The sequence below is a fragment of the Alnus glutinosa genome, chromosome 12 (genome assembly GCF_958979055.1).
Source record: "Alnus glutinosa chromosome 12, dhAlnGlut1.1, whole genome shotgun sequence".
NCBI lineage: Eukaryota > Viridiplantae > Streptophyta > Magnoliopsida > Fagales > Betulaceae > Alnus > Alnus glutinosa.
Genome location: NC_084897.1, coordinates 9,003,455 through 9,031,247, shown reverse-complemented (window position 1 = coordinate 9,031,247; position 27,793 = coordinate 9,003,455). Strand labels below are relative to the sequence as shown.

The 27,793-nt window shown below is 41.5% G+C and overlaps 1 protein-coding gene across 5 annotated transcripts in view; it reads left to right on the top strand.

The window, feature by feature from the left end:
- The first annotated feature begins 248 nt into the window (after nucleotides 1-248).
- Nucleotides 249-27,793, top strand: part of LOC133851268 (probable inactive protein kinase At3g63330) — a 46,389-nt gene continuing 18,844 nt past the window's right edge. The window contains exons 1-9 of one of the 5 annotated variants that reach the window (XR_009895786.1): nucleotides 249-673; nucleotides 2,703-2,931; nucleotides 3,681-3,786; nucleotides 3,886-4,027; nucleotides 4,216-4,480; nucleotides 5,487-5,854; nucleotides 9,995-10,068; nucleotides 10,984-11,137; nucleotides 14,316-14,502. Coding sequence is in view for 4 of the 5 variants with exons in the window: in XM_062287602.1 (XP_062143586.1) it covers nucleotides 382-673; nucleotides 2,703-2,931; nucleotides 3,681-3,790; nucleotides 3,890-4,027; nucleotides 4,216-4,480; nucleotides 5,487-5,854; nucleotides 9,995-10,068; nucleotides 10,984-11,137; nucleotides 14,316-14,502 (1,817 nt within the window). In the remaining variant the exon portion in view is untranslated. Of the gene's footprint in view, nucleotides 674-2,702; nucleotides 2,932-3,680; nucleotides 3,791-3,885; nucleotides 4,028-4,215; nucleotides 4,481-5,486; nucleotides 5,855-9,994; nucleotides 10,069-10,983; nucleotides 11,138-14,315; nucleotides 14,503-27,793 lie in introns of those variants that run through there. The other 4 variants (XM_062287602.1, XM_062287601.1, XM_062287603.1 and 1 more) reach the window with 4 other exon arrangements.

Genomic DNA, 27,793 nt, shown 5'->3' with positions numbered 1-27,793 from the left:
TCCATACTCATCTAAATTTTTTATTTATTTTATTTAAAAATTTATCATTGGGTTTGTGAAACATATATTGGGTCCTATAAATTTAATGATAAATTAAAAATTTAGTTGTAAGAAGTTAGGTAAAAAATAATTAGGGAATAAATATTTTAACATTGGCTACAAAAAAAAAAAAAAAAAAAAGCATGGCATGTTTTCGTATTTGCTGTAATTTGAGAGTTACAGAATTCTTTATGACACAATTTTTCTACAAATCAGCACTTAAAGTAGCATATGTTCTTATCGCTTCTCGATTGTGGCTCATAGGCTTGTAAGAAATTTCTGAACATTTCTTTATTCACTGCAGAAGGATCGCGGTGTTCATTTCTCATGCAACAGTAGCAGATGTTTCAAGCATTCAAATTTCAGCTATTTCTACTAGCATTTCTGGTGTCTGCAAACACGCGCTCATACGGCGAGTCGTCGACGTGCTTGACGGTATACAAAGAAGGTGGTGCTCCGGCAGTTTTTCAGTCCCCGAAATGCCCCCGCTGGAAGCTCTCCAACTACGGTCCCGATTCCCGGACCACCACCACCACCACCATGGCGCGTTGCCAATCTGCCATGCTTCAGGGTCGCCGAAAGGCCCAGGAAGACCGCATCCTCTGTGCTCTCGACATTCGCATCCCCTTTCCTGGTACCACCACGCGCACACACTCTTAGGGTTTTCTCAGAAATGCATATTAATTGGAAGAAAAAAAAAATGTTAAATGACAAAAGGGAAAAGTATCAATACTCGACATTTTAGCCTCCAGAGTTTGAAGAGTGACGGTGAACCCACAAACTATCAAACCGTAACAATTTAACCTATATGTTAAGTTTGAGTCTCCAATGTAGCTCATAACCTCCCAAAATGTCCAGAAGGGAAGTGTTAAAAAAATAAAATCAAAAAAAGAAAAGAAGAAAAATTGCAAAATAAAAAGAAAAACAAAAAGAAAAAAATTTGGAGTTGGTCGAACCACATTTGGCCAGAAGGGGGTGGTTGGCCAAAGGCCCCTATGGTCAACTTGGGGGATGGCCAAATGGGGTGGCCGGTCACCCCATTTGACCAAAGGGAGTGGGTCGACCACCCTCAACTACCTAGGGGGTGGTTTTGGACACTCCCATTTGGCCTTTTGGAGGTAGTTTTGGCCACCTTTATTTGGCCTTTTGGAGTGGCTGAATCACCCCTAATGACGGATGGGTTAAATTGTTTAGTTTGGTTCTTTGTGGGGTTCATGTGACGTCCCACATCGCCTAGGTATGGAAATGAGATGTACTTATTTGTATGTTCGCATATTTCTTGGAACAACATGTTTTAAAGCCGTGATGGCAATGAACCTATTAGAACTCCGCTGTTAAGTATGCTTATGTGAGAGTAGTACTAGGATAGCTGACCTTCTGAGAAGTCTAGTTCGGAAGAGCAAAAAATGGACAATATTGTGTCGTTAGGAGTGGGTCATTACAAATGTTATCAGAGCTATTGCCCAGCCTGAGATGGTGGGAGCATGCATAAACCCATGATGATCGCCAATGGGCACTAACTGGGATGCTAAGAATGAGGTAATCCAATAAGGGTCGCCAGCGGGAATGCTGGATCCCAAGAAAAGGTGTTGTGACGTCTCACATCGCCTGGGTATGGGAATGAGGATGTGCTTATATGTATGTTCACATTCTTTTTGGCACAACGCATTTGAAAGACGCGATAGCCATAAACCTATCAGAACTCCGCAGTTAAGTGTGCTTATGTGAAAGGAGTATTAGAATGTGTGACGTCATTAGAAGTCTGGTTTGGGGGAGCCAAAAGTGGACAATATTGTGTCATTAGGGGTGTGTCGTTATAGTTTGAGTCACTTTTTAAATTTTGGAGGCTAAAATGCCAAAGTGGTGATACTTTGGCGGTGAAGTGTATTTTTTCCTAACTTAAAAAAATTCATCAACCCCATTCTAAAAAGTGAAATGCAATTTAGTAGACTGCTATATATTTGCCATACAAGGGTTATACATTTGCCAATAAGAATGATATGGCAGTGAAAATCAGTCTTTGGATTAACAAGGGCTTTGTAAAAAAAAATAAAAATCAATGGTTGATTTTCAATGCCATATTATTCCAGTTGTATGGTAATTGTAAGCAGTCTACTAAATATCAATACTCTTCTCGAAATGATCCTTGTGTATTGATTTTCAAATAATGTTCAGTTAGAATAGTTTTATAGTTAAAAAAATTGTAAAATATGCATACCTGTAGATGGAAATTTAGTCATTTTATATGCATTTACTAACACTAAGGCCTTGTTTGGCAAATCACTATGCAGAATAGGATAATGAATTGTTAATTTTGAAGTTAGTAAAAAGTGATAGATGTGATATAAAGTAAAAAGAATTTGTATAGAAAAGTAAAATTTTTTTGTATTGTAGTGGATTTTTTAATTTGAATAGTAATAAAAAATTATTGATGTGGTATAAAAAGTGAAAAAGGTTGGAATGTTTTGATGTTGATTGTTATTGGAAAATGTAAAAATAAAATGGGAAATTTTTGTGTTGTTTGCCAAACAAGGCTTAAAACTCTCAAATAATTCCGAATTGGATTAAGTTAAAATCTGTGGATAAATGACACATGGGTAATAGTTTACCTTTTATTTTTAATCGTTCATTGTAAACTCGGCTTCTGTTTGATGTTGGAGCAGGTAAAGTAGGGGTTAAGGAGGTTACGGTTGGAATGGTGGCAGTTTTTGATGGTCATAATGGTGCTGATGCTAGTGACATGGCTTCGAAACTGTTATTGGAGTATTTCGTTTTGCATACTTATTTCCTTCTGGATGCAACATTTTTGAAGAAATGGGCCGCAAGATTTATGGATAAGAGAGAACACGACATTTTTTTTCGAGTGCTTAATTGGGATGAAAGAACCACTAGGTCAGCATGACTTGGATCTTGTGAGGTGCTCTTGTGTATTACTCATACATTCATGTCAATTTCATTGTTTTTTATTATTGCATGGCTCATGGATTGTTCTACTTCTACCATTGTGGTTTTGATAGAGTTGTTAACATTTAAGAGAAGTTTAAGCAATAAGCCTATATGTATATTTAAACAACAGGAAAAAATCTTAACATGAAAAAAGAAAACCAAATGCACGGTGGTGTGTCGTGTGTTACATGTGTGCTGATAAAAAGAATTTTCACATCATTTTGTATGTAAAACTTGAAGGATTATTTTGCAAGAAAGCCTTTTTTTACTATTAATACAATATTGCAGCGTTCAACATTATCTAAGGGATATACTGGTCACGTGTACACACTCTTAATTTTGCTAATCATAAGGCAGTTGTGTTTTGAGCCAGTTATCCCGTTTAATCAAAAGTTTCATGATTTAAATACTAAAATCCTCTCTCTCTCTCTCTCTCTCTCTCTCTCTCTCTCTCTATATATATATATATATATATATATATATATATATATATATATATATATATATATATATATTTTTTTTTTTTACTTATCAAAAGAATATTTATAGAGGATTTTAGTATTTAAATCATGAAACTTTTGTTTGGTACAGCCCTCTGCTATTGTTAATGGTACTGCTTACGTGTTTCTCTAACCATATAATTTTAATCTGGGGGAATGTTGATATGTATTTCTAAATTTTGAATGCTTTTCTAGGTTTAAGTATTCATGGCCAGTGAATTTTGATGATTCTCTTCACTTAGGAATTTTGAAAGAAGCATTGTTGAGGGCAATCCATGATATTGATGGGACGTTTTCTAAGGCAAGTTCCATTAATGTTTCTTTGCTTGCTTCAGAGTTATTGTGTACTATTTTCTTCCTTTTGCTCTTATGTTGACATCAATTCACTTGAGCCATGAAGGAAGCGTCTAGAAGGAATCTTGATTCCGGTTCTACAGCCACAGTCATACTGATAGCAGATGGTCAAATTCTAGTTGCCAACATTGGAGATTCAAAGGCTTTTCTGTGCTCTGAAAAATTCCAGTCTCCTGCAGAGGCTAAAGGTTAGAAGGCTCTTGGCTAAATTCACTGTTTTAATGCACATGTTCTTACCATGGGATGTTTTTACTATGTTAGACAATGTTTTTCTGTTGTTCTTTATGGCATGGTATTCTTGAATGATTACCGTGCCATATCATTTTATCAAAAACATAGTAAAGGTTATTCAGTTGATGGTATTTGGGGATCACAGCAACCTTAATAAGGTTATATAGGCAGAAAGGACGCAGCGGTTCTATTTCACGTGTAAGAGATGATGACAACTTCAAAGCGGCTTGCTCCAATGGATTGGCACATTTTTATGTTAAGGAATTGACCAGAGATCATCATCCAGACAGAGATGATGAAAGGATTCGCGTTGAAACTGCTGGTGGCTATGTTCTTGAGTTGGGTGGGGTGCCCAGAGTAAATGGTCAGCTCGCGATCTCCCGAGCAATTGGTGATGTGTCCTTTAAAAGGTCAGGTTCACAAAAAGCGAAAAATATGTAGATTTGGAGTCCATTTGTTTTTACTCAAAACATTTTCTTGGAAAATTGAAAACAATTTTTTTTTTTGTTGTTGTTGGAATAATTAGTAATTTTCTGTTATTTGCTGAAACCCAGAAAATGATTTTGAAATCATTATTATTATTTTTTAATTATTTGGATGACTGACAGTGAAAATCATTAACCAACATGACCATGTGCTCATAATCTCAAAAAAACAAAGAAAAAAAGAAAAAGAAAAAAAAAGAACCAAAAACCCCAATTACAGCTGAACACAATAACTCGACAGCAAAGTGGGAGACATTGCCAACTGGTATGAAGAATGTGTTTAATGCATGGCAGTTCACATCCTTTTCTAGTCGTTTCCAGAAAGATTGGCAAGGAGGTTGCGACGTGGATCAGCCCTGCAACATGATGCTGGTGACGTTGAGGATTTAGAAGCTGATGATGAAGATGGTGATGGTACGGGGTTTCATGGATTGTCGATGGGGTTTTTGAAGAGGTGGTCGGGGTTGGTGGCATGGTTGGTGAGGAAGATGGCTGTGGCATTGAGAGAGGAGCTAGCGATGGCCAGAGCAGGAAGGTTGAACGGTCGCTGTGGTAGCTGATAGTGGGTTGGCCTAGCATACCTGAAATGGCCTTTAGAGAGAGAAGCTTTAATAGATGGAAAATGTTTTATGCTTTTGTTTTGCTTAGTCTTCCATTGACCAGGGAAATATTTTTCTGTTAACTAAGGTTTTTAGTTGCACCAAATACAAAAAATGTAAAAATGTTTTCTAAAACACATTTTATGTTGAAACAAATACGCATTGGTATTTCCTTCCTCAATTGACCCCGTCGTGACTTCCAAAAGAGCTCATAATGAAGGCCTGTTAACTTACATTTCATTTCTTTTAATTATCTAACATCCTCATTTGACTTTGCAGAAAAAAACTATTTATTGAAATTCTGATTTAGTATTTCTTTGAAATATTATCAGTTATGGTGTTATATCTGCACCAGAGGTGACAGATTGGCAACCTCTGGCCATGAATGATAGCTATCTGGTGGCTGCATCTGATGGCGTTTTTGAGAAGTTGAGCCTGCAGGATGTTTGTGATTTGCTGTGGGAAATACAGAGTCATGGTACGCTGAGATCAGAACTTTCCGCTGCATGCTTGTACTCGCTAGCTGATTGCATAGTAAACGCTGCCTTTGAAAAGGGCAGTCTGGATAATCTGGCAGCTGTTGTGGTTCCTTTGGGATCTACTGTTTTTTCTCAACATTTGCTGAAGGAAAGGTGTATTGGAGAGGGAGATATATATTTCACTGCAACAGGACTTCAGAAGTTCAGTTATGGATGCTCAGGTGACTCTCTCTCTGCTTTGAAACTTTCCTATAGATTGTAGATTGCATAGGCATGGACAGCAGAAATTCAGTGTTGTTTTAGAACACAGCCACATCTTTAACTCAAAACTTTAGAAGTCATTATTCCCATCATTTTCCCTTGCTCTGTATCAAGGGAAAAATGCAGTGGTCATTTTGTGAAATTTTAGGATGTTTGTTAGGCTGGGTTCACAGTTTTCACTATGTGGTTGAGGGATGTTAGAAGAGTTTGTTAGGGTGAAAAGAATATGTTGGGATTTATAGATTTTACTATATATATATATATATATATTGTAGAAAACATAGCCTCTTCTTTCTTTATTTTCTTCCTAGTCAAACCCTACAACATGGTATCAGAGCCTAGGGTTTGATTACATCGTGTGTGTATATATATATATATATATTTAACAAGATCCCAAGTCTTGTTTTGCGAAGAGCTTTCATCTCCTTTTGCATTGCTGTCCTCCACTTCGGATCACTAAGTGTTTCCTGTAGATTTCTAAGGATAGATACATATGACAATTTGGACACAAAAGAACAATATTATGGTGAAAGATGTTGATAGGAAACAAAATGAAATATGAGATGGTGTGTGCATGACATGACTCCTTTGCGTTGTGCAATGAGAAGACTTATATCATTGACAATAGGTATTACAAAATTCATATCAGAAATATAAGTAGTATTACCTGAGTCAGGATCAGATGCTGCGTTTTCTGTTGGAACCATACCTCACCGTGAAATAGTTTCCTCCGGCATTTCATGGAGATCCCTGAGTTGGCAAGCCCTTCACTTAGACAACATTGGCTGTTGAAACTCCATTCACTCTTGCAATTCTTGGTGGAGCTCTTGGCTATGGTGCTAAGTTGAGCTCGGATACAGCGTTAATGGCGGATGGTCAGAATTTTAGGACAAAACCAGTAGCGGCCATGGAAACACACTTCACCAGGAAACAGTTTCCTTTGACTTTTCATGGTGATCCTTGCGTTGGAATGCCCTCCATTCAGTCTGCTTGGGTTGCTAAAACTCCATTCATTCCAGCTAATCTTGGTGGAACTCATGGTTCTGGTGCTACGTCGAGCTCGGATGCAGTGTCAATGGCTTAGGACAAAACTAGAACCAGACGCAAGGACAAAACAACGTATAGATTCTGTTATGCTCAAGAAGGGACGTGGCTTCTCACTTTATTGAGACTAGGAGAAAAGGGTTACACAATGGAGTTTGAAAAGTTCACAAGTTTCACATTGAAACTTAGAAACATAATTATGTAAAAATAAAGAAGGAACATGCATTGCAGCAATAAAAAAGAAGGATGCCTTAATTGCTGATGCCAAAGCCAAATTCTTGTTGCAGAGTCATCAACAATATGATAAGCCTGTGTGAGCTAACCTTGTGTCTTGAGATGAGAGTCCAGAATAGTACAAGCCATCCCTCAAGCTACCACTACCAATCGACCTCCTTGTGACAAGGTCTGGAAAGAAGGAATAATGAGAGTAAAAAATGACTTGACAATTCAACTCAAGGGTAAAATGTGCAATGGATAAAAAATTATTAGCAAAATCAAGTACATAAAGGGCAGAAGACAAGGTCATAGAGGGTGTAATAGAAGCAGATCCTTTACCCAACACTAACAACAGAGAACCAATAGCCATTCTAACTTTTTCTCTAACTGAACAAGGGTTATATGACGAAAATAAAGGGGACATACCAGTCATATGATCAAAGGCACCAGAGTCAATGACTCGAGGATAATTAGAGTGAGTAGCGGATGCGTTTAGAGTAGTGGCTAACTTACCTATATGAGCGAAGGAAGAGGATGCATTGTTAGGTGTGTCCAATTGAGACATAAGTCGATGAAGCGTTTCTACCAATTCTTTACTAAGGCCCCTTGTATCAGCAGGAGGAGGATTTGTATCTGGTGTGGAAACATTTGTCTCTACCATGGAAGCATGATTGACTTGAGGCCTGCTTTCTTCGCTTGTGTGATCCCCACGACCTCGGGTAGGATGGCCATGGAGTCTCCAGCAAGTCTCCTGAGCCTTCCGCGACCTATTATAGTGGTCACAAAATAATTTGTCCTTATCATCTGAGGTCACATCAGCTACTTTGCCACTGTCTTGACTCCTGAAATCACCTTTCAAATTGCGTTGCGATGCACTTCTTAGAGCAGATTAAGTTTGTTCAGAATATTATTTGGATTTTGAAAGGAAAGGACCAGGATGAAGCATTGTGTTGTGATGACTCTCCTCATTATGGACATCTGAAAATACTTCCTGCAGTGATGGAAGAGGTTTCTTTCCCAAAATCTGAACTCGCACAGGATCATACTCTGAGTTCAAACCACCTAAGAAGTCATGAACACGTTCCTCTTCGATCATCTTATTTGACAACATCTACTAAACCCTTGGTCTGCAAATTTTGCTAATGATCCAATCCTTCCACAAATCACGGAGTTTATGAAAATAAGTAGCTAATAACCACTCACCTTGGGATGCTCCATGTATCCATCGCTTCAAGTCATAAATTTGTGTTACATTCCACATTTTTGAATATGTCTAAGTAGCTGCATCCCAAACTTCTTTTCCTGTATGAAGAAACAAGTATTCCTGATTGATTTTTGGTTGCATTGAGTGCAACAACCGTGACATAATGGTAGAATTTTTTTCTTCACATTTGTCATAAGTCGAGTCATTTGACTTTGGTTTTCGAATTTTTCCATTCAAGTGTCCCATTTTCCCTCTGCTCTTATTATACAAAAGAGCAAATTGTGACCAAGCAAGATAGTTGAGCCCATCCAATTTCACAGATGTGATTTGGAGAGTTGGATTTACAACATGGGAGGTCACCTGACTCTACCCCTTTCTTGTGAATTTCTCCAGTTTGATTTGTCTCTGACATTTTTAAATAGACATTCAACCAAATAAATTGCTCCAACACACAACATACGGGCTCAAGTGAAATAACAAAAATCAGTAAAAGGAGATACTAAAACTCAACCATAATACCACAATTCAATCAAAAAAGAAAACTAAGCAAACTACAATCAACATTTGCTACAATCTTTTGTTTTTTTGCTAAACGACCTGCAATTTTAGGGTTACATGTCGTTTGGCGAAATATTGAACAACCTGTCATTTTTGCAAGAGCTAAACACAACACAGAACAAACCAGAATGACAGGTCGTTCTCCATCATTAGCAAAATGACGTATTGTGGTGGAGTGGTACTGTATGTGTAAGAAATGTGGAGAGTCTATAGATCATTAACCCCTTCATTGTGAGGTCGCAACAAAGTTGTGGAATGTGCTTCTTCAGTTGTTTGGCGTTGCTTGGGTTATGCCTTAAAGGGTGAGCGAGTTGTTGGGAAGTTAGAGGGGATAATTGGGAAACCGTAATGCTTTGAAAATATGGAGGCTGGCTCCTTTATGTTTAATATGGTGTCTTTAGAAAGAATGAAACGCAATGAGCTTTGAAGATCGTGAGAATGGATTGTTAGAGATGAAGAAGGGGATGTTACAATCTCTTTATACATGGAGAATGGGGTGGAATAATTTGCCTGTTTCTTTTTTTCTTTTTTTTTTTTGGAATTATATTCTTGTTTTTCTATAATGTAGGGGTTCTCTAATATACTTCCTGTGTATTAGGGTTGCCCCCCTCTTGGCTTTGGTTGAATATACATTAGTTATATAAAAAAAAAAAAAGTAAAAGGAGAAAACCACTGTATTGCTTTCTGTCTTTGTCTGTCATTATAACTTCAATCATTTCAATTACATCTTGTCCAGTTTGTGATTACTTGTGCCTGAGTCTTGTCTATGTTAGGCATGTTGGCATGTGTTTGACTTGGGCACACCTGTCCTTTAGATGCGTTTGTGATAGTCTCTTGGTGTTTTGTTATGAACACATGCCTGTTCGAAATATTTACTTCTGTTGTGTCCATGGTGACAAGTGGTAGTCTAAAATCTTGCATACCATGTCAAGAAATTAATATGATGAATTGATTACTGAGGGTTATATTGAGTGATTTCTCAGTTGTCTATATTACATTTTTATCTCTGTAAATATGGTAATTGTGATGATTGTTTATCTACTGTCGTACTCATCATTACTTTTGTTAACCTGATCAGCTGATGACATCACTTCTGACCTAGTGGATTTGGACCATAGTCATCCGGTTATGGCGAAGTTTGAGAGGTTATTGGTACGTACGAAAGCATAGAATTTTTGTTTTCCTTTTTCTTGATCTATTCACTTTCTAAATTCTGCCTTGATATCATTTATTGCCTCATAAGGAAATAAATTATTATTTTTTCTCATTGTTGCTTGTGTATATGTTTAAACATTTCAAATTAACCTGGGACAGATTCCTTGTATATAACAAACTGTAAGTTGGTTTTAACTAATGATCATGGCCTTGGTATTGAGGGGTCATTAATCTCGGGATCATCTACCATGTGTCTTGGCAATTAACTGATGTCCTTTTGCAATTTTTCTATCCTCTAATAGTATTAATAATTTCTTTTTTTTGTTTTGCCCTTTCTAGCTAGGTAGTTCTTTTTGTATACTTCCTATGTAGCTAGGGGCGCCTTACGCTTTCGGTAAGATTGGTTTTATTACTTATCAAAAAATTATTTCTTTTTTCGTCACTCAGAAGGAAAAGGTCCCTCTCATACGCAAAATTACAATTTGAAATACTAACTACTATCTTTCTGAAATTTGTACAATTGCTGATGCATATTTATGAAATATAGCTTGCATAACTGATTAATTTGACTGAATGGGTGTAGCAATTTGATTATTTTGAGTGGACGGTTGTTGTTCTTAAGCCACCAATAATGTTTTGGTAGACTGATGTTATAATTCATGTATACGTCCTGTGTACTATGGGTTGCGCCCCTTTGCGCTTTTTCAATATACTTTACTTATCAAAAGAAAAGTAAATTGTCTTCCTAGTGAAGGTCATCAATGTTAGTTTTTTAATTTATATAGAAATTGTTGCGGTTGAAAGTAAGAATTTTGGGTTCATATGTGACCATTGTTAATTTAATTTGTGGCTTGTACCATCAGTACAGGGAAAGGTTTGAATGAATGATATTGATTGCATTTCTTGGTCTAGGTCGAGAAAAAACATGACAATTTTGGCTGTTTTCATTTGTCCGAGAACCTTGATGAACACATGGATTACCGATTGCAAGCTCGAAAGGATGACCAGGCAGACTATGTGCATGACCTACCTCAGGCTCTACCTGAGGTCCTTGATCAACAGTTTGGTAAGTGAAGGTGTCATGAGGGTCTTTAATCCATGGTATTGCTTGATCGCCATGTATCACTTCTTGGCAAGAAACCTATGGTCCTGTGATTGCTTTCAATTAGTCGGATTAAAAGCCTGTTAAGTTTCTCTATATTTATTTTTAGATAAAAGCGTATTAGTCTCCTGTTTGAATAATTGCTCTCCCTTTCCTGCAATATTAATTTATCAGCGAGATTTAGATTCAGTCATGCATAATCTTACTATTAGAATAACGTATGGTGCTTCAAGAATTAGTATGTGGATAATTAGAGGCATTAGAGGTGGTTGGGATCTGTTTCATGGTCATTAAATTTGTGGTTAGGTATGGGAAGCGGGTCTGGTTTTGGGATGATTTGTGGTGTGGTAATTCTCCTCTGAAAGATCTTGTTTCCTGACTTTGTGGTCAAGAATACTTCTGCTGCCTCATATTTGGGAAGTTCAGAAGGGGATTATGCCAATGATCAATCCTTGCTTTTTGTGCACATTCCAAGATTAGGAATCAGAATTATTTGCTGCATTCTGATATTTATACTCTAATTTTCCTCAACCTAGGGCTTTGACGGCCTCTCTTCACTCTCTCGCCTCTCTTCCTCTCTCTCCACCCTAGCGGTGGCACGTTGTGGCGTGTCACGCTGGGGCTTTGTTTCTTTCAAAGGTGCTATCATTGGAGGCTTCATCGGTGCTTTTCTGGGGTCAGTTTTTGTCTTCGTTTTCATTATCGGGCTAGAGCTTTCATCGAAGCTCTTTCATCTTCTCTGATGGGTGGTCTCATGAGTATGTCGCCATGGTGTTTCTTTTTGAGGCTTCTCAATTTAAGCAGAGATGGAGCGTCGATTCTTTGAGGAAGCCAAAGCTTTCTACTTTTTCTAAGAAGGCAAATGTGTCTGAGATTCGCTTGGAGGAAAGGAGGAAGGGGTTTTCTGGTTTTATTTTCCTGAGTCTCCAGTGTTCTGCGTGGTTGTTGGCCATAGTAGAGAAGGCGTTGAAGGAACTAGTGAAGAAGGATTTTGTCTAGTCCTACCGCAAAAATGTGAAAGCCTTGATAGTTTGTGGGGGTAGTAATAAGGCTGGTTGTTACCTTGAGGTCACTGCCTTCGCTAAGGGTGGTCGTCAAGGGGTTATTTGGCTCCCTGAAGGCCGTGAAGGATGGGGCTGTTCTCGGGTTGTCGGTGAGTTGTGGAAGATACTTACTTTTCTCGGATCAAAGGCTCGGTCGTTGGTTTCTGAGGCGTCTACATCGGAGGGGATATAGAAGGGGGGTGTTTCATCCAATCGTCTGGGTGGGGTTTCTCTATCCTTTGTGGAAGTGGTTCAAGGGGAAGCTGTTTTTCATGTCAAGCATCCTGGGCTACGGGTTTCGGAGTTAGAGCTGCGTGGGTTGGATCTGCTTCCGGAGGTGTGGTGTAGGGTGGTCGAAGATGGGAGAATGGCGGTGAATTGCTATGCTTTGGAGGAGTAACCACCCGGGTTGACGGAGAAGAAGAGGAATCCAGTCTGCTTTCATGGTGGTGGCGAGGCTAGGAAGAAGAAGAAGCTAGGGCTTTCTCGTTCATGGAAGAGGCTTCTAGAGTTGCTTTGGACCGGGTTTCAGCTTCTCCGGGTTCAAGTGTGCTGGGCTGGGGCTGAAGCCCAAACGTGGCAACCGGGCTGGGACTAAGGCCATTGTGAAGAAAATTTCTGCAGACCTTGGGTCTTCTTCAGTGGACTTTGATCCTGGTTTTCTGGGCTCCTCTGTCGGTTCGGAACCTGGTTCCTTTCCTGCTCAGCCTGAGACGTCTTCGGTGGCTTTCTTGTCCGTCTCCGGGGACTCTGCAATTCGGCAGTTGGGGTCTTTTCAGAAGTTTGTGAGTCCTATTAATTCTAGGTTCACTTTCCCCCCCCCCCCTCTCGCCGGCTCGGTAACCAGAGGTGCTGTCTTCGGCGCCTTTGGTAGCTTCTACTAGGTTTGAGGGGACCTCTCCGGCACCAGTAAGTAATGTTGTTGGGTCTTTTTCTTTGAGTGCCTCTTCTTCGGTTGTTGCTTGTTCGGTTCTTTAGTCCTTCTTCGACGTGCTGCCTCTGCAAGCATCTCAGTCTTGCATTACCTCCTCACAGTCTTCTTCTGGGGTGACTGAGTTGGGAAAGAGGTTGTGTTCCTCTTCTCCTGTGTTGTCGGACTCTAAGCCGTTCCAAAAGTATTACCAGAAGGCTAGGGAAGCTAGAAAAGTGCCTTTGGATGAGAATTTTTTTGCCGATTCTATGGAAGCTTTGAGGTCAGTTGCTCAAGTGCCGGGGTTCTTTCTTTGCTTCCACCTATCAGTGATCCAGCCAAGAAAGTAGCTGTTGCGCTTCCAGTGCAGGATTCCACTGGTGTGGCAGTTTCCATAAAGGATATAGGTATGTCCGTCTCCCTCTCCGGTGAGGGGTTTTCTTCGCGGGGGTATCTCAATTTGAGCCTGGTTGTGCAAGTTAATCTCTCACATAAAGTGTCGGTTGTGTCTGCGCCGACTTCGGTTGTTAAGGAAGGTGTGTCGACTTCGGGTTCTCCCACCACCATTAAGGGAGAGGATTTCAGGGTGAATGGTTTGACCCAATCTCACAAGTGGCCAGTTGGTTTTGGTTCGTCTAGGAGGTGGTTGCGTGGGAGCAGGGCGACGAGATATGGGATGGGGGGGATGGCGACTCTCCTTTCCCTTTGGGTGTTTTACCTCCCGAATTGGCCTTGAATTGGGAGTTGGATAGTGATGAGGATATGGATCTGTCCTTGGCAATGTCGGAAGCCATTGAAGAGGACTTCCATCGGGGAGTAAAGGTAGGGCGTCCAAAGACCAAAGGTAGGATGAAAGTTTTGAATCTGGTAAGCTCCATCAACTACGGTGATTCTAGCGCGTCCTCCCGGCTTAGAAACGGCAAGGCGAACATGGTATAGGGCTAGGGTCTCCCGAAGGCTTTGGATTTGAGGGCTTGGGTTTTTGAGGGTTGTTAGGTTTTCTTTCTTGTTCTAGGCTACTTTGGTAGTTTCTGTGTATACTTCCTATGTACTTAGGGGTGCCTTACGTTTTTTTTATAAAATTTTTATTACTTATGAAAAAATTATAGGCATTTGTCTTTCATGTTTGTTAGTAGCATCAATCTGTTAACAATGAGCAACCTTTGCATTGTTCTAATTTTGATATTAGGTGGACCTCTATATCAGTATAATGACCAGAACTTGTGCTTGTACCTTGGTATGACTATTGATGGAGCTAAAGATCAATGCATAAATCCTGAAGGCTTTGCTAGTTTCCTTGCTCTGCTTGAATCAATTCCTCTCCATGATACTGGTTCAAATTATGGATCATTTGAGTATGCAATGCCGGACTCAAGGTACATTTATTTTTCCTGCTTAATGACCTTTAGCCTTATCAAGCTTATATGTTAAAATGTCGCTTTGACATCATGAAATTATTTTAAAATTATACCTATCAAAAAAGAAAAAGACATTATCTTAAAGTACTTACATGTATAAATCTGCATTCAATGCACCTATATTATATTTAATTAATGTCTAAAATGATAGTCATTCCTATGAAAAAGTCTCTCTCTCTCTCTCTCTGACTTGAGGTTCACGAAAGAAAAAAACTCCCAGACAACTACTGTGCTTGAGGAGGGAAGAACCTCTGTACTTCCCTCCTCCTCTGCTTCATGAAGTCTCCACCAACTAGCCTCTCTGAGGCCTTATTCATCGTCTTTGGCGATCTATCTATGTCCTTTTTATGGCTCTTGTCCCCCAATATATCGGCGTCTGCTCCTTGCACCACTTTCTCCGACCGTCGCTCCCTCATAAAATTTGGGGTCCAAATCTTGGGTCTTTCAAGCCATATCTGTCTGCCTTCACCGCCAACGTGCTTCACAACTGTCACCCTCGGCCTTTTCACTCTCCATCGCCTCCCTCCGTGCCCCCGCGTGTCTCCCACACCGCTGAGCGTGTTCTCCACGATCTACCCTGCTGTCTTCCGATGTTGCTTTTTTGTTGGCTTTTGCCTGAAGTGCTGCTTATGGTTTTACTGTTTTCTGAGATGCAGATCTGTGCTCCCCCGCGTCAACTTCTTTCTGGTGGTTATTGTCATTTCCTTGTGGGGATTCAGGAAGGGTTGAGGGAATTTTTGAGGTTCATGTCCCTTTTTGTGCCATCTCTGGTATGCCATGTGAAATCGCCTTAACTGGCGGCCAATTTTCTTGGTGTTTGTGTCAAGAATTCATAGGCTCATGTCATTCATTTGACAAATTCCCTTTTAATTTTTGATTACCTGGTTTGATCTGGTTGTATTGGGGTTTATTGTTGGGTGGCTCAACAGTTTTTCTGTGTTTTTTTGGCGTAATCGTCCTTTCCCCCTTTCCTTCTTGTTGTTATATAAAAAAAAAAGCTCTAAAATAATACTAACACATTATTTAATCATCACAATAGCATTTGTGTGAAGCAGTAATTATCATGCCCTCACAATCTGAGATGCTCCTCATCAATGGAATATGATGATGACATGCAAATGCACTTTTTTGAACAATTCCATGCATGACGAGTATTAATTTAATTGGATTCCAATGGATATTATTGTCGGAGAAGTCAAGTAATTCGACAAGAAGGCCTCTTTGTCGCGAGTTATAAAATAAAGTTATGGGAATGACGACCGGAGAGCCGCTTCACCGCACCAAACATCTTGCCAAAAACGAATGTAGGACCCATTTCCAACCTTGTAGGAGACAGTTGGAGAAGTTACCCTAGCCGTTCCTAATATTCCTCCAAAGGCCCACCCTGTAGGCCGCTCTCTAGTTTCCTCTGAACACTAGCCCTTTCTCTGGATCTCATATTTCTTAATAATCACTTGTATCCATAGAAAATTATCTTATTGCACAAATCTCTAGAGCCCTTTACTCAGTAAAGCTTTATTAAACAACATGAGATTTTTAACACCCAATCCTCTAGGAATTGAGGAGCAAACAGTCTTCCAATTCGCCAAGTGAAACTTAGGCTCACTACGTATTCCATCCCATAAAATGTCCCTTTTGCTGTCATTCTCTCGTCGCTGATGGATTATCTTTTGCTATCAACAGTTGGATTGGGGTATGAATAGGGATTAGGCTGAGATGGAACGTTGCTTCTCTGCGGAAGCTAAAGGATTCTCCTTTTCAGCGAAAGCAGATGCTTCTGAGCTTCGCTTGGAGAGGAGGAAGGGCATTTGTGGGTTTATCTTTCTAGGTCTCTAGTTCTCTGTGTGGTTGATGGCCATAGTTGAAGAGGCATTGATAGATCGAGTGAAGGACTTCGTCAAGTATTTTCGAGAGGATGGGAAAGCTTTGATGGTTTGAGGGGGTGGGAACAAGGCCGGCCGTTACCTAGAGGTGGTTGCCTATGCTGAGGGTGGCCGAAAAGGGGCTATTTGGCTCCTTGAAGGCTGTGAGGGTTGGGGTTGGTCTCGGTTATGGGTGAGCTGCATTAGTTGCTAGATTTTCTCGAAGCAAAGGAGCGGTCGCTGGTTTTCGAGGAGCCTTTCACGGTGGGGAAACAAAAGGAGGATATTTCGTCCGGTCGTTCCTACGCGGCTGTGCTTCATTCGATGGATAGAGTTGATGAGAAGTCTGTGGGGTTTAAGCCAATGTTCATGATTTTGCTTGATCTAGGGGTCTCTGGTTCGTCGGCGGCCATCTACAGCATAGCAGCAAAGAAGAAGATAGCGACGCTATCTGTGACTCATGTCGATTTGTTTCCGACTGTGTTGGCGAATGGAGGTGAGGAGATGCGAATGGCGTTGAGCTGCTACGAATATGAACTTGGGCTCCCTGGTTCGTTGGCGGCTACTTTCACCGGTGCAACGGTGAAGACGATAGAGACGAAGGGTAGTTTCCTTGTTCGCTTAGTGAAGATGCTTCTAAGGCTGTGTCGATTTGAGCTGGATTGGGTCAGAGGATTTATGGGTAGTTTAGTTGGGTCGGGTTTGAAGCCCAAAGGCTTCATAGCCAAAGGATTTATGGGTTGTTTGGCTGGCAGCAAGAAGCCCATACAAGTTGTCTGGTAACGGTTTTAAGCTCCTTTTCAGATTTTCTCAGTAGGCCAATGGATCTAGGCGTGGATCGTCGGTTCAGGTAGGAGAGTTAGGGTCAGAGGTGCTGCCTTTGGTGTCTTTTGAAGATTCTCTCAAGGCTGAAGAGTTTTCTCCAGACCCGGGAAGCTTTGTTTTTGGGTCGGCTGATTTTGGTGTCATTCATTTAGGGGCAGCTGAGTTGGAAGAGCGGCTACGTCTCTTTTTTCCAGAGGCGTTGGTTTCAAAGCCGTTCCAACATTTTTATAGGAAGGCTAGGGAAGGTCGAGCAATGCATTTGGATGAGGGGTCATATGCTGATTCTGTGGCGGTGATGAGGGTTGATACTGCTGGTGTGTCTACTCATTTTCCTCTCTCGAGCGTTTCTTTTGCGTCAGAGCCGGGGGAACCCTTGAGCCCAAAGGAGTCTAAACTTCTACAGAGCTCGAGGACAGAGCTTATTGATGGAGGCAGCTCCTGTGAAGGTTGCTTCTAAGAAAACTTCTTCGGCGAGAGGTTTCTTACGGAGGGGATTTCTAAACCCGAGTTTGTCAGGGCAAGCTTCGCCTAAAGTGTCGGTCGCGTCGTCATATACTTTGGTTGTAAAGGAAGACGAGGCGGTAGGTGCTCCCTCTTTTGGGTAGTTACGTCACTCCAACCGCTGATAAGGATGAGAACCTTAGGGTGAACGGTCTGATCCAGTCTCAGAAGTGGCCGATAGGTTTTAATCCATCTAGGGAGGTGGTTGTTTGGGATCAGGGTGATGAGATCTGGGATGAGGAGGATGGTGTATCCCCTTTCCCCTTGGGTGTTTATCCGCTTGACATGCCTTTGGATTGGACGGCGGATCGTGAAGTAGATGAGGTTCTACTTTTGGCTATCTTGGATGCCAGTGTAAGCGAAAAGGAACTTCATTGGGAAACAATGGTTGCGCGTCAAAAGACCAAAGGTAGGGCGGATGTGTTGAATTTGAAAAGCTCCATTAATTATGACAATGATTACGCAACCTCCTAGCGTCAGAAAGGCAAGGCTCATATGATCAAGTGTTGAGTGCCTTTTGTGGGTCTTAGGTCTTTTGAATTTTTGGGCTTTTAGGGTCTCGCGGGTTTGTTGGGTCTCTTTCTTTTTAGGGCTGGTTTGGTTGTTCCCTTGTACTTATCATTTGCTTGTTCAAAATTCAGGCGTACGTCCTCTTGGATTTGTTGAACTTGTTCTACCATATTCTTGGTTGCTAAGCTTAAACCTGGGAGCTTCGGGAGCGAAACCAAGTCCAAAGCATGCTTAGGAGGTTTGGTGTAGACAATATCGAATGGCGATTTGCCCGTAGACCTGTTGCCCATTGCTTCGGCTTGTCTCCTGAGACGCATCTGAGCATGTTACTGAGGGTCTGGTTGGTCACCTCTGTCTGACCGTCGGTTTGCAGGTCACATGTGCTGTTGTACTTGAGTGACGTGTCAAACCTCCGCCACAAGGTTATCAAGAAGTAACTGAGGAACTTGACATCTCGGTTCGCCTTGATGGACTTGGGTATGCCATGCAATCGGACAACTTCTCTCAAGAAGAGATGGGCTATGTGGGAGGCATCAGAGGTCTTCTTGCAAGGGATGAAGTGTGTCATTTTGAAAAATCTATCCACTACTATGAAAACAGAGTCCATACCTCGTTAGGTCCTCAAGATTCCGAGCACGAAATCGATACTCAAGTCTTCCCATATGTTGTTGGGCACTGACAAGGGAGTGTACAACCCGGTGTTTTGCGCGTGGCCCTTCTCCGTTTGGCATACGAGACACTTATGCACAAACTTGCTGACATCACTTCTTACATGTGGCTAGTAGTAACGCTCGATTACTCTACCATGTAGTTCCCGCAAGATTTGTTCCTGTAGAGAGGTTTGAGGATGCACAGTTGATTCATCAGTACAAATACCCATCTTGAATGTGATAGTCTGCCGCCGGCTATTTGGACAGACACTTCTCCCATACTTCTTGAAAGTCAGTGTCCTCAGCATACAAATCTTTGAAGTGTTCAAAGCTTATGATCTTGGACTTTAACGTCACAAGTAAAGTTTCTCGTCGGCTCAATTTTGTTCTGCTGCCCCGACTTGTGCTTAATCCTAAAGGTAAACTTTTGCATGAAAGTTATCTGCCGAGCGTGCATTCGGTTCAACTTGCTTTGGATATTGACAAATTTCAATGCTTGATGGTCGCTATACAAAACAAACTCCTGTTGGATCAAATAATGTTCCCAATGCTTCAAAGCCTGGATAACGACATAGAATTCCAGCTCATAAGTAGTCCACTTATGCCGAGCCTCATTCATTTTCTAACTGAAGAACTCGACGGGCCGTCCTTGTGACAACACAACTCCTATACCCCTGATTGACGCATCACAATCCACCTCGAAGAGTTTATCAAAATTTGGTAACGCAAGTAAGGTGCCAAAGATAATCATTCTTTAATCACGACGAAACTAGTTTCTTGCTTTCCTCCCCATCGAAATTGCCCCTTCTTCATGCACTCAGTGATTGGAGCCACAATGCTACTAAAGTTCTTGATGAACCGTCAGAAGAAGGTTGCTAGCTCGTGGAAGCTACGGACGTGACCGACGGTAGTTAGGGTTGGCCATGCTCAAATTGCTTGGACCTTCTCCTCATCAACACGAATGTCGTCGGCCCGCACAACAAAGCCGAGGAACATCTTGTCCGTGAGAAAAGTACACTTCTTCAAATTGACGTACAACTTGTTGATCCTCAATACCAACAAGACTTCTCGCAATTGCTCCATGTTCTCGTCTATACTTTGACTGTAAACTAGGGATGTCATCAAAATATACAACGAAAAACTTATCGATAAATGGTTTCAAGGCTCGGTTCATCTTGCGCCTGAAGATGCTAGGTCCCTTGGATAGTCCGAATGGCATCACCAACAACTCGTACTCCTTCGTCTTGAAAGCCGTCTTCCATTCATCTCCCAGTTGGATCCTAATTTGGTGGTAGCCACTGTGAAGGTCAAGTTTAGAAAAGACCTTTGCTCTAGCCAGCATGTTGTTCAGCCATAGAATGGGGAAACGATACTTAACCGTAATTTTGTTGATGGCACGGCTGTCAACGCACATTCTCTAGCTTTCATCCTTCTTTGGTATGGGTAATGCAGGTACCGCGCATGGACTCATGGTCTCCTTAAGTAAGCCTTTGCGGATAAGATCCTCCATTTGATCTTGTAGAATTTTATGCTTGTCGGGACTCATACGATAATGTGGCAAATCGGGAAGACTGGCACCTGACACCAAATTGATGTGGTGCTAAATATCTCGCAAGAGGGGCAACCTAGTTGGTAGTTCGACTGGTATGAGATTCCCAAATTCTTCCAACAACTAATGTATTGTTGTCGGGATGGTTGGAGTAGTTTGTACCACCTCCTCATCTTTGACCACCAACGTCAAGAACTCTTCGGCTCCCTCCGCATCATCCATGAATTGTCCTTCACCGACGGTGAGAGAAGACATCCCGCCTGATGTAGTTGCTTTGGGAAGAGGCTATTGCTTCCAGTTGATACTTATATGATCTTCATCCTGTGCCACCAGAATAAGTACGTGTTGTCACGTCCCTTATATGTGGCGTCCAAGTCATACTGCCACGATCTTCCCAATAGTATGTGATAGGCGTCCATTTCCACAACATTGCAGATAACCTCATCCCTATAAGATTTACCAATTGAAAAGGGGATTCGACATGTATCAGTTACCCGTGTCTCGGTTCCCTTCTTGATCCAACTGATCTTGTAGGGATTTGGGTGTCTCTTCGTCTTCAACTGCAAGGAGGCTACAAGGGCTTTGGAGATGATGTTTTCGCAACTTCCACTGTCAACTATCAAGTTGCACACTTTTTGGTTGATAGTGCAATGAGTCTTGAAGATGTTGTGCCCATGCGTTCTATCCTCATGCTTCGGTGTTAGCAAGACTCATTGGACGATGCAATCAACAAATTCCTTGTCGTCTCCTTCTGCGAATTCTCCACCAGTCCCGTCGATGTTAGCAAGACCTGTTAGCAGATCCTCCTCTTTAGTCCCATCAGTTTCTTCATACGGTTCTCCCTCTTTGTTTGCCAGCTCCACCATGTTCACTGTCCTCTGGGTTGGACACTTGTTTGAACAATGACCCGGTTGGCCACAACGAAAACACTTTCCGAGCATCGGCCGTGCATAAGGGTTGCTATGGTTGCGGCTCTTTCCTTGAGGTTGGACGGTAGCTCCCTTAGGTGCTTAAGTACTGCTGCTCTCACCTTGTGACTGCCAAACTTGTGGGGCTTGTTGCTGGCTCGGCGGTATATGGGATTTAGTTGTCTTCACCATTTGTCTGAAAGGTGGTGGTCGTGTGGGTTGACGTGCTAGCTGCATCTCTATTTTCATAGCAAGGTTGACCGCCTTTGATAGTGTCTAGGTGGAATGTAGGGTGACTTGATCTTGAATGGTTAGTCATAGCCCACCGACGTACCGTGCAACCTGTTGCCCTTCCGCCTCTGAGAGGTTTTTTCGTGAATCCAATCGACAGAACTCTTCCGTATAATCTGTCACAGGCCTAGTTCCATGTCAACAATTTTGACATTGTTGGTAAAGGATTTGCTCATAATTCGGGGGTAGGAATCGAGTACTTATCAATCTCTTCATCTTGAGCCAAGTACAGACCGACTACTTACCTTGCCTCCGTCGATTACTCTGCGTTTGCTCCCACCATGCTGAAGCGCCACCGCGTAGTTTGTATGCCACTAACTTCACCTAATGCGTGTCTTTAATCTGCATATAATTGAAGAAGTTCTGTACCTAGAGAATCCAATCAAGGAAATTCTCAATGTGGAGATGGCCATTGAAACAAGGAAGGTCAATCTTGACTCGAAAGCTGTGAGGGTTTTCCTGCCTCCTTCGACCACCATCATCATCCTCCTCTTCGAAGCCTTCATCTTGTTCCTCACTAGATATCACTTAGAAGGCTTGGTGCCTTCGTCGACGTTCAGGGCTAATATCTCCACCTGAATGGCCACGTGCCTCTTTGTTGGCGCTATTCTGGTTGCGATTATGGTTCCTGTTGCACTGATCATGGGCGTCAACAGCTGCCCAAAGGGCCTGCACTCCACGTTTTTCGTTGTCAGAGTGGTTGCCTTCGTTTCCATCATTTGCCATCAGACTAGGATAGTCAAGGCTCTGATACCAATAGATGTAGCAAGAAATGATAAATGTAAAAGAGAAACTGTGTTCTCAATACACACAATCAACACACACGTTGATAGAATAACTTGACAATATTGTTGATGGCAAAAACTATTTATTCCAATACAATTTGTTCCAAACTTATAGTAAAACCCTAAGGCTACGAAAGGTAATAAAATCCTCCTAAGAATGGAAATAAAACAAAGAAGCAAAATATGAAAATACTTGGTGCCAAAGGATATTCCAAATTTATGGAAATACTTGGTGCCAAAGGAAAGTCATATTAGGAATAATATAATAACTAAAATAATACTTGACGACAAAGGAAATCTAAATATGAGAATCTTCTAGACGAGGAATCAGGAAATTTAGGACAGATTATTATTGTAAAATAAAAGAATATTAGGGTAAAATGCCTTAGCACTTGAGGCTTAGGTATTGTATTGATATAGTATTTATAGATTTATACAGGGTGCCGTGTATATGGCATTCTATAATTACATAGGTTGAATATGGTAAGTCGTATCCTGTCCTGGAAGGCAATATAGCCGTTGGTGTGTATCGAGAGGAATAGGATTAATGAGAGGATCCGGAGATATGCTAGCTGTAGGAGGTCTGATATGGTGAGAAGATCTTGTTGTCTAGCTGAGGGAAGCTTCCTTGAATCATGGCTGATTTGTGTAGATGTTGTCTGCTGTCAATCGGTGTGATTGTGTTGTATGAGTTTACTGTAGTATCCTTAACACCTCCCGCAAATTGATGGGAGGAAGGATTGGAAGTTTGTCACTCAAGAAGCAGAATCAATCGGCGGTGAGGCCCTTGGTGAAGAGGTCAGCTACTTGATCAAGTGTGGAGAGGTAGCGAAGCTGAATGTCCTTGTTGGTAACCTTCTTCTGGATGAAGTAGACGTTGACTTAGATATGTTTTGTGTGGGCATGCGACATGGGGTTGGATGCTAGGGCTAGGGCGCTTGAATTATTACACCAGATGATTGGTGGTGAAGGTAATGAGAGCTGTAATTCGCAGAAGAGCATGTGGAGCTAGTAGAGGTCGGTAGTGTGAGGGACATGGCGCGATACTCGGCTTCAATGCTGGATCTTGATACGGCATACTACTTCTTGGCAGACAATGAGATGAGGTTTGGGCCAAAGAGCATACCATACCTGGTTGTGAAGCACCGATCGTCGGGATTTCCTGCCCAGTAGGAGTCGCAGAATCCAGTGAGTGTGAAGGGGCCTTTGGTGAAGTAGAGGCTTGAGTCTACGGTGCTTTTCAAGTAACGAAGGACAAGCTTTGCGGCTGTCCAGTGGACTGAAGTAGGGGCATGCATGTGCTGGCAGAGCTGATTGACAGAGTATGCGATGTCCGGACGAGTGAGTGTGACATACTGGAGAGCACCGACGATGTGGCGATATTTTGATGGGTTGGGGAGCACTTCCCCTGCGAACTTTGACATTTTGGAGCCAACAGTGCAGGGTGTGCGGTAGGGCTTGGAGTCTGTCATTCCAGCACGGTTGAGGAGGTCCTAAATGTATTTGGATTGCCAGAGATGGGGGCCAGTGGAGTCCCGAATGGTTTGGATGCCGAGGAAGTAGGAGAGAGAGCCGAGGTCCTTCATTGCAAAGCCAACCTGGAGTTTGGCAATAATAGTCTGCATGGTGGCCTCATTGTTACCTGTGACAATGATATCATCTATGTAGACTAAGAGGAAAATGTGAGAATCGTTAGTGTGATAAACAAATAGGGAAGGATCAACTTGAGAGCTAGAGAAACCAATTTCTAATAAAGTATGAGAGCCGTGTGAACCATGCCCGAGGGGCTTGTTTTAGACCATAGAGAGCTTTGTGCAATTTGCGCACATAGTTAGGGAACTTAGGATCCACAAACCCTTGGGGTTGTTCCATGTATACATCCTCATGAAGGAAACGATGAAGAAATGCTTTGGAGATATCCAATTGTTTGATTTTCCAATCAAACTGGGCGGCCAAAGCTAAAAGTAACTTGATTGTAGCTGGTTTAATGACTGGACTAAAAGTGTCATGATAGTCAATAGCACAAAGTGTTGAAACGTAGAGGAAGAAGAATTATTCTTATTACTTGATGATCTCATGCGATTACATCATATAAATAGAGAAACCCTACGAACTAATATGGAAAGAAAATAGGCAATACAATTAGAATAAAATCAGAGAATAAAATGTAATATGGTAAGATCCAATGTGGAAAGGTCCGTTATTTTCAACACTCCCCCTCAAGCTGAGGCATAGCTGTCTCGCATGCCCAGCTTGGATAAGGATGAATGAAGAGTACCACTAGAAACATCCTTTGTCAACATACCCGCCAATTGTTCTCCAGTCTTCACATATGGTGTGTAGATGATACCTTCTCTGAGTTTTTCTTTAATGAAGTGTCAATCAATCTCAACATGTTTGGTTTGGTCAAGTTGGATTGGATTATGAGTAATACTGATGGCTGCCTTGTTGTCACAATACAATCGCATTGAGTCCTTGGAGTCAAACCCAAGCTCTGTGAAAAGTATTTTCAACCATAATATTTCATACACTCCTTGAGCCATAGCTCTAAATTCTGCCTCTGCATTAGATCTGGCAACCACAGACTGTTTCTTGCTCTGTCATGTAACCAAATTACCTCCCATAAATGTCCAATAACCTGATGTAGACCTTCGATCAGTAATCGAGCCAGCCCAATTTGCATCTGTATAGGCTTCTATTTTCAAATGATCATGTTGAGAAAACAACAGTCCCTTATCCGGTGAGGATTTTAAGTGGCGAAGAATATGATAAACAGCTTCCATGTGAGGCTCTCGCGGAGAATGCATGAATTGACTCACCACACTAACAACATATGTAATGTCTAGACGGGTATGGGGTAGATAAATCAATCGCCCAACCAATCGCTGATATCTGCCCTTATCCACCAAGGGGCTTTTGCCACATTCTCCCAGTTTAACATTTACCTCTACTGGATTGTCAGTAGCTTTACACCCGAGCATTCCTGTTTCTTTAAGAAGATCAAGTATGTATTTTCGTTGGGAGATAAATATACCATGCTTTGACCTTGCTACTTCAATGCCTAGAAAGTACTTCAAAGTCCCCAAGTCTTTTATTTGAAACTCATTTGCAAGGCGATGTTTTAAGTTCTGCATCTCCCCATCATCATTGCCTGTCAAGACAATATCATCAACATACACAATTAAAGCTGTTACCTTTCCTTGAGAGGAATGCTTGATGAAAAGTGTATGATTAGCTTAACTTTGCTTGTAACCAAATCTCTGCATAGCTTGGGAAAACCGCTCAAACCATTCTCTTGGAGATTGTTTCAGGCCATACAAAGCCTTCTTTAGTTTGCACATTTTTCCTGTTGAGGACGAATCTTCCAATCCAGGGGGAATTTCCATGTAAACTTCTTCTTCTATGTCTCCATGAAGAAATGCATTTTTTTACATCAAATTGATGTAGAGGCCAATTTAAGTTTGCATCTATAGATAATAGAGCCCTAATTGAGTTCATTTTTGCTACAGGTGCAAATGTTTCCTCATAATCAATCCCATAGGTCTGGGTAAAGCCTTTTGCAACAAGTATAGCTTTGTATCGTTCCACAGAACCATTGGCCTTATACTTGATAGTGAACACCCACTTGCAGCCAACAGCCTTCTTTCCATTAGGTAATTTGACCAAATCCCAAGTCTTGTTCTTGTGAAGAGCTTCCATTTCTTCATGCATCTCTATCCTCCATTTTGGATCATTAAGTGCCTCCTGTAGATTTCTAGGAACAGACACAGAAGACAATTTGGATACAAAAGAACGATATGGTGAAGAGAGATGTTGATAAGAAACAAAATCAGACACTGGATGGTGTGTACATGACCTAACTCCTTTGCGTTGTGCAACTGGCAGACTTGTATCATTAACAACAGGTATTACAGAATTCATATCAAAAGTAGACTGAGTAGTACTTGAAGGAATAGTACCTGAGCCCGAATCAGATGTTTGGCATGAAGCATCAGGAATGGTCTTAGCTTTCTGGCGTCTGGAGTAAACTCTCAACTCTTCCACAGGTGGTGCACATGGCTGATCAGTAGGTTTAGTTGGAGACTCATTAGTAACATGTTGTTGCTCCGGCTCTGGCATAGGAGTAGGGATAGGTAACAGACTCAAAAAAATCCTCATCCTTTTCAATCTGACTCTCCCCTTGAAGAGGAGTAGGGGTAGACGAGAAGTAGGATTGTTGCTCAAAGAAAGTAACATCCATAGAGACAAAGTATTTTCTGGATGGAGGGTGGTAACATTTGTACCCCTTTTGAGTGGGAGAGTAGCCAACATAGACACATTTGAGGGATCTGGGGTCTAACTTACTCCTAGTAGGACCGTGAATATGGACAAAGCAAACACAACCAAAAACTTTTGGAGAAACACCTTTTGCAGTAGAGAGAAGTGGGGACAACACCTTAAGGGGTGTTTGGAAATCTAGAACTCGAGAAGGCATCTTATTGATGAGATATGTAGCAGTGAGTAAGGCGTCCCCCCAATAAGATTTAGGAACATGCGTGTCAAGCATAAGGGAACGAGTCACCTCTAACAGGTGCCGATTTTTCCGTTCAGCCACACCATTTTGCTGCGGAGTATTAACACACGTGGTTTGGTGGATAATGCCGTGTTTGCAAAAATAGGCCTCGAGATTACTAGACATATATTTGCCCTCATTGTCAGAGCGAACAATTTTAATCGTGGCATTGAATTGAGTTTGAACCATCTTATAAAACATTTGAAACACAGAAAACACATTACGTTTGTCCTTTAACAAGTAGACCCATGTGGTTCGGTAAAAATCATCAATAAAAGACACAAACTACCGATAACCAGATAAAGAAACCACTCGTGAAGGACCTCACACATCAGTATGAATAAGAACAAAAGGTGCATCACTTTTATTGATACTTGCAAAAATAATGTAGGAAACATGCATTGCAAAATTAAAAACGAAGGATGCCCTAAACGTTGATGCCAGAGCCAGATTCTAGCTGCCGAGTCATCCGCCCGAACTGTATGATAAGCCTGTATGAGCCGACCATGTGTGTCGGGCTGAGAGTCCAGATAGTAAAGGCCATCCTTCAAACTACCATTGCCAATCATCTTCCCTGTGGCTAGGTCCTGAAAGAAGCAATAGTAAGAGTAAAAGATGACAAGACAATTCAGCTCAGTGGTAATACGTGCAATGGATAAAAGATGGGACATGAAGAATAGAGGCCAAGGTCATAGAAGGGGTCACAGAAACAGATCATTTACCCGATACTGGCGACAAAGAACCATTAGCTATTCTAACTTTGTCTTTGGCTGAACAAGGATTATATGACAAAAATAAAGGAGACATACCAGTCAT